The 13588-nt window shown below is 41.0% G+C and overlaps 1 protein-coding gene across 7 annotated transcripts in view; it reads right to left on the bottom strand.

Annotated features, from left to right (window-relative positions):
* Positions 1 to 13588, bottom strand: part of OSBPL5 (oxysterol binding protein like 5) — a 136001-nt gene that overhangs the window by 49550 nt on the left and 72863 nt on the right. For all 7 annotated transcript variants that reach the window (XM_061999490.1, XM_061999497.1, XM_061999493.1 and 4 more), the window contains exons 2-3: positions 12315 to 12471; positions 6334 to 6407 (exon numbers count right to left, since the gene is read on the bottom strand). In XM_061999490.1, the coding sequence (XP_061855474.1) occupies positions 6334 to 6407; positions 12315 to 12450 (210 nt within the window). In that variant the 5' untranslated portion in view covers positions 12451 to 12471. The remainder of the gene's footprint in view (positions 1 to 6333; positions 6408 to 12314; positions 12472 to 13588) is intronic.

The following is a 13588-nucleotide window of genomic DNA, read 5'->3' as shown; positions in this document are numbered from 1 at the left end:
TGGGCCATCAGCTCTCAAGAGGAGCCTTATAGCAATTAAGACACATCAAGAGCATTTAACGATGCTTTTCTCAGTCTGTCAGAAAACCAACAGAAGCCATTTGTCCCCAAAGCAAATCTTTCACAGACACCGGGATAATGCTTGTGCAAGATATCAGAATGTGGCCCCCTCTGCCTGCAGCAATATGTCAACAACATTAACCAGAGACGAGATTTTGGGAGGGTAGGGAACTCATGTCCTTTTAAAAGTTTTTCTAAAAAGCACTGGAATTTTCTAATAAGAAAGCAATAGGTATGTTTTCCATACATAGGAAAAATTATTTTCTTATAAGGAGGGAAGACAGTTAATCTGACAAAAATTTTTACCAGGACACGCAGCAGCACTTCGAGAGGCAAGAAACTGTTATCCCTCTTTTGTTCTCTAACCAGATATGTCCATTCTAGGACTGATAACCTTGCAGCTGACAATGGACTGTACTGTGCTCAGAGACATACTTTTTACCTCATTTAAATTTCTGTTCCCTTTCATCTCAGTCATGAAGTTCTGGAGATCCACTATTGATTGTTAGCAGTTATCACAGTATCCTTTCACTTCTGCTAGGCTTTGTAAGTGAGCACACAGAGTCCTCACAACAGAGCTATTCTGATCCAGTGTCTTCGTGGTGACTTCACTTCCAAGAGGAACCAAATAATTTCACAGAAAACCAGCCTGTGATTGACTTTGGTGTGGGGGATGTCAGCATATCATGCCTTGAGTAACAGCAAGAGGAATATCCTTGCTGCACAGGATGAACACAAAAAGTGTGCAATGAGAGAAAAATAAAATTATCACAGATCAGAAACATTTAAACAAAGTCATTCTCTAGCTGTGGCCTGCATGTTAACAGCAGTGACAGCTTACTCTTTTTTTCTTCTTTGCATCCAAATGAGACAAAGACAAAATCAGATGGGAATTTGAAGGCAGAACAAAAGCAGCTGGGGTCATAAGTTATGTCTTATAACTTTACTTGTAAGTAAAAATAGCCACCACATGGGAGAGACATCTTTGTTCACATGTAATTCCTCAAGTGTCTTTTTTTCATATATAATTGCTAGAGATCTGTATCACTGCAGAAATAAGAAAAAAAACAAACCAAAAGTACCTGAAGTAACATAAACACTACAGAAAATTAGAAAAATTGGAAGCGCAGAGCTTCTTGTTATTGATGTGAATATGCACAGATATCTCATCTGCATTTAAACAATTTTGGCTACTATAAGCAGCTTTTTTGAATAAAGCTTTTTTATTTTGCTGTGAATTAACACTTCATACAAAACACAGTAGTCAGTGAAACGATTCTTTCCGACAAACAAGCGTTGTATTAGGAAAGATGATCCTACAATTAATATGCTGCTCTACAGACAACTGAATAAACTTCACCTAAAACTTCCTTTAGTTTAGGAAAAAACCCCTAAAATCTCTCTTATTTCAACAATGTCACTACAATGTTACAACTGTGTTTCCAATGCTGAAATAGTACAATGATTAGCACAAGCTGAAAAGTCTGTATAAATAAACAGCTGACATGACAGCAGTATCTGGGGAAAATCACTGATGAAATTCAGTTATACAGGCAACTTCAAACATCAAGTTATACTACTGTTTAGTAGAAAACTTTCCTCCATTGCATCAGATTATTGTAAATAAAGAAAAAGTCACAAGCCTCATGGGATTTCTATTTGATCATTTAAGTGTGCCTTAACATTTTAGGTGAGATGGGAAGTTGCACACTGAGAAAGATGCTGTTTCACATGACAGATACAGTTGTGGTGCTAAGCAGAAACCGAGGCAAAGCTTTACTTTCCCCTCTAGCTATAGGCCCAGCTTTTGTTCCCAGGCTGAATTTGAACAAGCGAGGACAGTGAGCAATGAAAAACAACTGGACTTTCAGCTTAAAACATGCTTTGCTAAATTGTTTAATAAATCATTTCCACTTTAGCACCTCCATTTACCCTCATCTATCCCATCAGAAACACTACGGTAAGGGATTAGGAACACCTGTGACTCAAAGTAACATGATAGGAGTGCTGTGGATTACCCAGTTATCAACTTTGAGACTTTATTTCTGTAAGCAAACAGTTTCTGCTTCCTACTTTCCCCTCTGTGAGGGCCCTGGGAGTTTCAGGGCTGGTATGCAACTACACAAGCTGCAAAGCCCTCTATGGACAACAGTGATTACCTTAAACTGCTGGACATGGAATTGAAGAAGCAAGGTATACCTGAGCCAGGGAACAGGCATTGAATGTAAGTCTTGATAAGAGACAACTAGCTCCAAAATAATTCCATCCACAACATCAACAGTATAAAGTGCAGTAATGAAAAGCCAACAAGGGTCCAGTTAAGCAGAACACCACCTCAAAGGGCCAGGTTCTTCTATAAACCTGAGTTTAGCACACACAGGGGATGTTTCACTCTTGAGCTTCTCTGAGGTGATTCCTGTAACATTTAGACCTCTCTGACAACTGATTCCTCAGTTCGCTGGCTCAGGGAGAACAGAGGGAAAGGCATCCTTTTAGGTTGCTAGAGTTGTGAATGATCTTTTATGATAGTTTCAAATGTAATCATGGCTGGAATTAACTCAGAACTACTAACTGCATGTTTCATGGATCTAGAAGGAGGAGCTTGAGACTGCATGAGAGTTGAAGCTTAAATATCAAGTGATTGGTACAAGCTGTTTCAAACTACTCTGAAGCTAAAATTAGTTTCTAGCAGCCACTCAGATTCATATGTCAGATCACAAATCACACAATAAAGACCTGAACACTTTGAGCCTGTGGAAAATCTCATTCACTATGAACACTAAACTTTGCCTTCCCATACATCACATAACCACACACAACAGACCCACTTCTATAATGTGATCATTTTAGACTTCATTGTGGCATTAGTGGGAGACTAAAAAAAGTGAGGTACCACTGAGCTTCAAGATTTTTATGACTATCCCTTAAAATACACTCTAATTCTTGTGGGCTCTGCATGCATATCAAGAGACTCTAGCTGCCCCCAGCCAGTAGAATAAATAGGTAAGCACAGAAAGGGAAGAAAGAGAGAATTTAACCTGGCATTCTGCAGTAACAGGTACCTAAAAGGACACTAACAGCACACAAACTGAGAGAAGGGGATCTGCTGTCACTATCAGGTGCATGCTAACTGTATTGCCTGGCTGCAGAGATGAGCCTGAGACTTAGAGACAGTTCTTTCACACTACTACTCACCCCACTATGAGCATTGGTCTGAGAAAACAAGGTTAAAGGGCTCTAAAAGACAGAAACTAACATGAGAAATGATCTGAAATAATTAAGTTAATATTGAGGGGGAGGAGGGCCTTGAAAAAGGAAACTGCAGGACAGTTAACAATGTAGCATGCAGCTGAACTGTGCTTTAAATTTGTTTCATAAAATTTGAGCTGAGAAACCACAACTGAAATAAGAAATATATATTGCTACAACTGCACAAGCACATCAAAAGCAAATGTTCCAGCATAAAATATTTTACTGTCTGTACAGATGGGGCAATTAGGATGTGTTCCCACCTCAGACACAGACTAGCAGTAGTCTGTGGTAGTGCGGTTGCAGTTAAATGGCTTCATAGCTCATAAGTTCACAGACATCTAGAAGGTTTCTATGAGATATTCTGCTTGGTATCTGCTAACCTGGGAAATCTGCAGCCTGCTCCATCATGCAGCCTGGGTATGGCCTGAGTGAAATAAATGTTTCTGCCTCACCGAAGGCAATGTGAAACAGAAACACAAATCGTTTGTCTGGGGAAATGCAGGGACTCCAGGTCCCCTAAGTTGCAGCCAGTGGATTGAATCACTCAACTGGCTTTCCTCTCCTTCTCATTACTGGGTGAAAAGAGCCAATGTGGTGCAGTATATCAAACTTGTGCTGCTGAATGAACCCTGATTTCCAACAAGGTTTGTTATATCCACTGTGCCAAAAGAAAGATTCATGGCATGCATCTCTCACTTAGAACATCTACTTTTGAATCCATTAACTGAACATGCACACCTTACAGCTTGGTTTCTAAAAATTATTTCCTTCCCTTGCTTTCAGGAAATTAAACATGACCCAATTAGCACACTCTCTTTCCTTTGGTTCAAGTAGGTGGAATTGCTATTTATTTTTATACTGAAATACTGTGACAGATCCCTACTTACAGTTCTGGACTCCTGACAATAAGGTTTCATTTTATAGCCCAAGAGCTGAGTGGGATTGAAAACTGAAATATTAAGCAAAGTGATTATCAGTTTGCCTAACTTTTTAAGGTACATTTCACAAAAGGGACTCTCTGCTGTCACTGGAATTCCAAACCAAGACAGAAGAAAAGTTACGTGGCTGGAGAACAAGGTAGTGTACAATGCAGTAAGGCAAAGCAGAGTAAGGTGAGAAGGACAGGTCCAGTGAAGTAGAAAGTCTCTGAATCAAACATCACGTGTCCAACTAGAATGATAGAATCATAGAATTATTACATTTGGAAAAGACCTTTAAGATCAAATCCAACCACTAACTTCCCACTGCCAAGCCCATCATCAAACAACCATATCCGTCAGCAACTCATCTATGTGTCTTTTGAATATCTCTGGGGATTGTGAGTCTGCCACCTCCCTGGGCAGATTGTTCCAACACTTAACAACACTCTCATCTCCTGATCTCCAGTCTAAACCTCCCCTGGTGTAACCTGAGCCCATTTCCTCATGTCCTACCATTCATTACTAGAGAGTTTTGTTTTGAATCACAAATCTGGTGCAATTGGTTTGCACTGTGAATTTTCTCTTATCTCTCCTTAACAACTGCTCTTGACACTGTCAGAGAGAGACCCATGAACATCTCCCAGGTGCACACAAATCATGGCAGAAATCTAGGTGGGTACCCAAATCTTTCAAGGCTTCTTCTTTCAAAAACACACCTGTAGGAGACTAAATAGCAAGGCAGGCCCCGAGGCTGTGAAAACACAACTGAGACACGCTCTCACCCAGACTCTTTACCTCTCATAAACACATTTCTACTCTTGCATTCATCCTGTATCTCAGAAATTAAACTCCCTTTTGGACAGCTTTTCAGTGCTCTGAATTGTCCTGTCCAGAAAATGTCCTTCTTCTTTACATTCCTAAGCATTTGGGAATTTAACACCACTCATTGTAAGAGGTGCAAAACATCTGGCTTTTAAACAAAGCCCTGGATGCATTTACCTGGTGCTTGGGCTTCTTCACTGCCAGAATAAGTGGGAGGCTGAGTTTCCATGAGGAATCGGCCACAAAAAGCAAACCTAAGTTCCTTCTGCCGCTTGTCAAGTTTCCAGCAATGGTAGAGGACTTTTACATAAGCCCTTGCTGCACACTCCCAAAGCTCCTCTCATCACCATCTCCCTGTGCTGACATCTGCCAGGGTATCCCTCCAGAATAACCTGAAGCTCCAGGCAAGCACAGCCAAATGTATTTGAAAACGCAGAGCCTATTTTCCTGTATTATAAGAAATCACTTGTCTGCAGCTGCTTCGTTTGTGTCACATTTTCATTTCAGCTGGCATCATTTGCATTTTATAGCTGCATAGTTGAATAAATTTAGTTAAAAAAATTATTAACAGGCCTCGCTTCTATTTCTAGTTATGTTACAGAAACATGTTACAGAGTTGCAGCCAAAAAGCCTGTATGGGAATCTCAAAGCCAGGTCTAATTTATAAGGTTGATTCCATCTCTACAGGAAATCAAACCCTGGCACTCAGTTACTCTAGATGTAGAGCAAGGTTTGAAAAATCCAGACCCAGAGTCTTTAGATACAGTTTTACCTCTCCATCACAGGCTGGATGGAATCACTGTGTTCAGGTGATGTTGGTTAGTTTGTGTTCCTGTCCTGTTACACCAATTCCCAGAGCTCCCTCCCAGAGTTTCAGATGCTATGCACTATGATAAATATTACATCTTTTTCTTCCAAAACAATTAAGGTTTATGATTGCCTTGTTGATCAGGAACAGCAGGAGACACCTCTGCTGACAAAATCAACCTTCCAGCCGTAATTATTTATATCTAATTACACTGCCAAATGAGGCCCAAATAAACAGGGTTCTTCTGTGGTAGGTGCTATCAAGTCAGAGCAAAGTGTGGGCTTCTCTGTCATCCCAACCATGTAAAAACACTGATTTACTTTCTCTCAAGACATGCTCACATAGGCCCTGCAGAAATAGAGGGAGAGGATTTCTGACTGACTTAAAAAAAAAAAAAAAGAGTAAGAATGAGTAATAACAGCCTGAGAAGAAATGAAAGCAAAACTTGGGATGGATCCCTATCTCACAGTACCTTACTAATGGAGTTTGGAGTCTGTGGTGTCTCATCCTTCAGCGCTGATGGGCTGTTCCCCTCCACATCTTTTCCTGCAACAAATAAATGTGATTCAGAAACAGAGAAATTTTGTGCAAAATAATGGCTACTCATGGCCTTAGAAGGGCAACTCCTAACAGCAAGCAAGAGTAGCACACCAGCATCACAGGGAGGGATCTTGCAGAACTTCAAAAAGTCTGGATCCACATGTTTGAGCTATGGAACAAGTACTGCTTAAAAGTAAGGTCTTAAAACACCATGGTGAACCAAGACGATGGTTACAAAGTCCAACATATAAAGGCTGGAAAAAAACAGAAGTAAGGTTGCTTATGCATCCATAATCAGCTCCCTTCTGTGTCTGCATTATGCTACAGTCTTTCGCTACATTACGTTACTACAGTCTGTTCTCTTCTTACATACCTCATGCCTCATTCAATGTAAATGATATTTGGAAATCATCTAATAAGCAGCCATCTATACATTATCCTTCAGCATCTGGCAACTATACACAGATGCACTTGATAGAATGCCTTGTTTGACAAATAATAACCAAGATCACAAAACATTACAGAAGACAGAGTAGCATCTAAACAACATTAGTAACACAAAATCCAGAAAAAACTACTGAAGTTCAACGTCTTCTGACCAAGTTATTTGCTAAAATAAGAAACATTTTCAATTAACAAGTAGTACTTATGAACACTATGGCATTTTCCAATCATTGTAGAGATGTATTTCCACTACTCAAATGTACTGAACACATTATATGCTAGTATGAGGGTGTGTAATCCTAGTCCAAGCAACAAAATGGAATGATAAATTCTGTTCTTTTTGCAAACTGTAATCATGTCCTTACAGTAAAAGAAAGCATGTAGCTGTTATTAAAAAACCCAAAAAACAGCATCTGATGAGACTAGCTTTTTAGTGCCAAGACAGCCATTGTTACCTAATTGCAATGTAGTTTTTTCTTTTCAAAATTGTTGGCAATCAGAGCTTCAGAATACTGGATGCAGTAAAGAATCATGGAGACAGTGAAATATAATCCATTTGTAGCACACTGCAAACATGGGAACTGTTAAAAATGTTTTCAAACATTATGTGGGCCAGTGTTGGAAACCTCACCAGATTCAAAACTAGCAAGGCAGAACAAGTCAGCAGAAGTTGTTACAGATATGCCAGAAGCTATTATGTCGCCTGGAGTTTTCAGAGCAGCCATTTAAGAAGCCATGCACCATTAGAAAAGCCAGCTACAGAGCTTACTAAAAAATAAATATCCTCATGGCCACGTTCTGCGCTCCCATCATGGGACATATAGGAGAACATGCACATCCCATTATAACCAGAACTGCAACTGTGCTACAGGGTTTCACCAGTAAGTGGATCCATGCTCTTTTTATAGGCATTAGTTTGGTGTATCAGCTCTTACATTTAAGAAAAGGCTTTGCGGGACAACTGTCCCTAGAAAGTGTTCCACTTTCCAGATGGTAGCTACACATGGTGGGGGATTCAGATGTGTTTCTCACGCCATGGCACAGTGCTGCACTATGCTACATGTATGCAGCCATGTTGAAGTGGAAAGCAAACATTTCCAAACCTGGGAAAAGAGGGACAGCACGTGCACGGCTCACGTGAGGAACTGAAGCAGAGGAAGGACCCACGCAGTCACATAGGAAGGTGTTGCAACAACAGGGAACCTATATCTTAACCTAGTTTCTTAACTGTCACCTCTCCCCTGGAAACACTGCACCCTAAATAACACTCTTTGAAACCTAAAGTCCACAGGCAGGAGAAAATCTCAAGTGGCCAGATATTTGACAGTCCTGCTGTGTTACCATGATGAGTGAGATGGCCATAAGCGCTGCTGGGCGTGGATTAGGATTCGTGTCTCCATACTTTTTCCTTCTCTGATGGCATTTTCCTCTCCATAGTCCCCTCTCACCCTGACATAAGCAGAGGAAGTTGGAATAAACTCACAGAGCCATGTAGCTGCCGCACTTGTTTCCCATGAAAACTTTTCTGTGTATGTATGGGAAAGTAACACATGGTCTGAAAGTTCAAGTGAAGTTAATGGGAATCAGCTGCTGCCTGCTCCGAGGCAATGGTGTCATTAGCATTAACAGAACTCACAGCCACTCTTTATTATGTCTCATTTCTGTATAAATCTTAACTCCATGCTGGTCTCCATACAAAAAGCCTGGACGTTAGGAGATTTCTGTCTTTTCTCAGTAATACAGTTACAAGGGTTTGCACCTGAACAATTGAGATTTTTTTTGTTCCTGAGATTCTGGACCATCCTGCTCCCACAGTATTATGAAAAATGGGAACAGGCAACTGTTAACTCTTACCATACCATTTACAAGGATTCGTAGACAAGTTTTTGGAGCAGCATACATTGGTTTCTTGTGCCAAACTATTGGCACTTGTGAGGGAAAGGCTGCTTTTTGAAGGAGAGCTATCTTTGCTGTCTGCTTCAGCTGTGCAGAGGGATAGCCCTTGTTTGGAAAGCAAACTTGACTGATACAATGTGAAAATTTATTGAAAACCTGTGTACATAATTAAGTGTACAGAAAGCTCAAAAGTGAGAGTCCTACCCAGAGCACAACAGACATGGCTGCCTCAAGAAAACAAAAAAGAAACCACATGAAAACATAAAAGAAACTAAATATTAACTGGCCATAGAAGCTGAAGTTCTTATCTCCCTGATCAAGAAAACATAATGCCCACAACAGAAATAGAGATCAATCTCCTGACTTGAAGTCTTGGCTGCTAGCAGAACAGGCAAAGAAGGGTCTTTCAAAAAGCAGCACAGAAGCACCAAACAATGAAAAAGATTTTGGGAACAGAATCAGCAGTGCTTATGGAAACAGCCTTCACCACGTTGTGAAGAAAACTGCCAACACTCCAGTCATGCAGTTACAGCATAGAGTTACTAATAACTTCCTTTATCCCACTACTGTCATGCACAGGAAAAATAAATACTTAGTTCCTTTCTAGAACAGTAACTATTCCTTTTCTTTGATTTTCTGCTGAGCATCAATCTTACAGGTTCATTTGCCTCTCCACTTCATAAAGAATAATACAGCAAGCATGACTGATCAGTGGTAATGGGAAGCAAAATTACTCGGTTACTGAGGAATTTGTGATTAGCTCTACAGAGCATGAACTATAACTTTATAGGTTTTCTGATGAAATATCTGGATAACTCCAAAAGGAAACACAGGCTCTGATGTGTGGCAAAACTGTTGTGAATGAAACCCATTACTGCTGTAAATATCAGTCCAATGTGTACACCAGACTGAAATTCAGTTGTGCATCTAGCACAGTCAAAGTCCCATAATCATTAAAGTACATCTCTTAGGATATAGACAGCTAATCTAAATATTTGTTTAAAAATTTAAATAGCCTAGTCAGAGAGATTCTCTAAAAGTTCTTTTAGCTACTCCCCAAATATATTTCTTACCGTCTGGAAGAACAGATAAAGATTCTCTCTCCTTACTGTCAAGTGAAAGAGAGACATGGGCAAGGAACATGAATTCACGACTCTCTAGTCTTTTAGTTTCTTATAAAATGAAAATGTCTTCCTTAAATTTCTTTTAGTTACCAGAATTGTTAGCATTTTTATATGCAAGCAAGAGGTAAAAAGTCCAAAGTGTTATTTCAGATTGTGCCCTCTGCATTTCCCATATGTTTCCTTCAAAAAAAATCCTCTCACTGAACTGAATCTTCATAGCATAGCTTGCCTGAGGTGTGAAGTCTGTCACTTCCTTCTCACCAAATTATTTACTTGCACACCTTCACTGTTGGAGGGCTAATCCTAGGTGCTGGTGCTGTGAGTCTTGCAGCTCCAGCCACCTCACAACACACCAAATTCCTGTTAGGAAATCACTGCGCTTTGCTGCCCACAGTATCCACTCAACATGATTAGCCCGGTGTCCTCCTAAAGGAAATCTGCAGAGGTCAGGCAGCAAAACACAGACTGCTAGAACAGCCTCAAAAACTGAAAGCTCATATAAAATGACAGAGAAAAATGAGGGACAGAGAAATATTGGATGCAGCTTATGGACATAGACCTGTGGCTTATCAGTGGTGCCAGCAGCACCCTTCAGAGGGAAAGGAGAAAGGGGGAGGGGAAGCACACAAGGCCCAGTGGAAAATGAGGCAGAAGCAGCAGTAGAAGAGTGAAAGAACAGCTAGTTCTTATAGGAAAAGTGAGGAAAACAAAGAGATGAGGCAGTTCTTTGGGTACCAGGAAAGAAATGAAACGAGTGAAAAAATGTAAAGATAGACAAAAGCCCAGACTCTCTGCAAGAAATCTCCCGGCTGAGGCAGTAACTTCTGTTTGTTTAAAAGGGACAGCCTCTCCTTTAAAAACTCTCTGATCTATGCTCTTCCTTTGCAATAGAGAGGGCTACCATCCTCGCTGACACCAGTGCTGGACGTTACTCAGGAGAACTGTGCAGCAGAACAAAAGCTCCAGCATGGCTCAAGGCAGTTGTTCTGCTGAGCCCAGCAAAGGCTGCTTGGTCTGGCTGCCAGCAGGAACCAAGGAGAAACAAGGTGATTGGAGAAGATGAGGGAGAGACAAACTCTTCTAGTAACCTCCTCACACTGAAGCCCTCAACTTTCCCATGTTTCTGAAAGGTCTCTGTGAGGTACCCAGTAACTGTTTCAGCACTGAAAGTCCTGTTAAGAACTGAAGAACAATGAAACCCTAAGCTACGGCCTTCCATCTCCTCAAAGCAGGGGGAAGTGACTACAGCCTGAGAAATCAGCCCTTCAGCTCCCAAGGACAGCAGAAGTGAAACAGTTATTTACTTACCACACAATTGTGTGGACTGTACTTCCAGGTAGTGAGCTGCTCAGAAATCCTTACAAGTTTGAAATGTATGACATTTTAAGTATCCCATTTTAAGCTGTTTTCAATTTGATTACCAAAACATTGTTAAAGCTTCCAGTGACCTCAGTGACAGTCAGGATTAGTCAGCACTGCTGAAAATAGGCTGCCCATTGCCTTGAAGCAGACATTCACAATTAGAAATACCTGCAAAATCAGAGGCCCTTGAAATCTTTCCACTTTAAGGCAATTAGCTCAGGAAACCCAGACCTCTACATCTGCAAAGCCCAGAGAGTCTGTCAGGTTTTACACCTATATGAACGCTGAAACCTTTTGACAGATGCTATATTCTATCTCTAGATATCAGTGTTTTGAGAGCTCACGAAGGTGCTCTGGGGTTTGATTATACAGCACTGACATGACAGCTGCAAATCACAGCTCTGCAAACCTGTAACTGTTCCCTGAAGGACTTGTTTACAGACCAGAACATAAGCATTGTTTTCAGACTGCAATCAAGGAAAAACTGTTGTTTATTGTGAGCAACAAATTCTGAAACAATAAAATCAGGTCTATTCCCTTCAAAATGGGTGCTAGGAAATTCAAAGTCAAAAGGATGCAAAGAGAATGCTTAAAGCCAGTCTGCCATTCACTGCAGCCTGTCAAGATTCCTCATGCTTGTAGTGCCTGTAGATATTTACAGAACACTAACAACAGAAAGTCTGTTCTTGTAATATCCATCCCGGGCTTTAAATCTGAACAGGGAAATCTGCCATTAAACATCTGCAAATGAGGCCAGTAAATCTTAAATGAGCCCAAAATTCAGAGTGAAATACATCAAGTGCCTCAAAGCGGAAGCACCAGAAAACATTAATCATTTTTTAAATGTGAGGCCATGCAGTTTTCAAACAGTTATGAACCCCAACTCTGACTCCTCTGGTCCTACTTAATGCCAACAGCATGATAAAAGCAGCACTATCTGGGATCCAGGAATACCTGTGTTGAGAGGGCTTTCCACTCTTTCACATCAACTCATTTCTCTTTGTTTCATGGCTGCATACTAAAATATCTACTCACAGTCAAGCACCTGAGACATGCTACTTGATGCACTGACACATCAGAAACCAACCTGGGCTGAGCGGGTAGATGTCATTGTCAGCCCCAAAGAACAGATTGCGTGTCAGCTTGCGAGGATCGACCTTCTGTGGGGTGGACGAGGCCGGACAGAGGGAGAACCTGCGACGAAGAAAGTTCTCCTCCTTCATGGCATGAGCTGTGGGGGTTTTCTGAAAAGGAAACACAGAAATAACAGTTCATTTCAAGACACAGGAAATCAAAGTTTCACACCCAGATGACTCTGCTGCTTCGAAGCTGCCTAATCCTATGCAGCGTGCCAGATATTTTAATAGAGTACCAGAAGGCTATGCAGAAAAAAAAAAGGAAACTATATTAGTTCGAAGCTACAATTACTGATTTGCTGACTCTCACTGTTTGCAAACTGCAGGGAAGCTGCGGGACACTGCTCTTTGGTGAATCCAGGCAATATAATACCCCCCTACCTACAAGGATCTATCTAAGATAATAGCTACTTGCTGGGTCTATCCAGTGTGCCATGGCTAGAACTATCTCCTTTTTTTCTTATTTTTTAAGGTTTTGGAGTCTCTTTCATAAGTGTAACTCCACTGGCATTAGCAGAGTTACACCATCTCTGCAAAAATCAACATTTAGTCTGAGCTAAGACCAGCTGCACTGGCTGCAGAGAGCAGTACATAGAGAGAACACCAGTGTCACTCCTGACCTAGTTTCCAATTACAGCACATGTAAATAACTTTGGTTTTCTTTAATATGGCATTTAGATCAATCTTTCAGTTTGATCAATAAGATAAATCTTGCTGCTTTGTCAGGGTAAAGAACAGCATTTGTCCCCCTCAAAGCCTGCCTGCATCCCTGTACAAGATTCTGGTGGTACTGTGGTTTTTACTACCACTTGGCTAATGCATTACACTATCCTGGCTGGAATTAAAGGTTTCTTTTATACTCATCTAACAAGCAGTTCTTTCTTAATCATTACAGATATTATGACTGTCTCCTTCCTGAGATACAAGCTTTACTCTCTCTCCATGTGCAGCCAGAGGCAGAGCTCTTGCTAGTGGTAAGAGTGTTAGTCCAGCCTTTGGGTGGACAGTAGAGACCACGGGACCTGCTGCTTCTTCAGGGGACAGTTACTATGGTAAGAAAAACCCTTTAGGACAATATGCATTTATTGAGAAAAGCCTCCAAGTTTTCCCCTCTCTTTTAGGCTACTGGGGAAGCAGAGGGGAAAGGGTGCAGTTGCAGTGCAGTTCAGGAGGGCAGGACCAATATGGTTGTAAGGTGACCCATGTGGCACCAGTTAGAAAATGG

This window comes from Colius striatus, chromosome 7 (genome assembly GCF_028858725.1).
Source record: "Colius striatus isolate bColStr4 chromosome 7, bColStr4.1.hap1, whole genome shotgun sequence".
NCBI lineage: Eukaryota > Metazoa > Chordata > Aves > Coliiformes > Coliidae > Colius > Colius striatus.
Note: the sequence above shows the minus strand (reverse complement) of the source record. Positions and strands in the feature narration are given on the sequence as shown.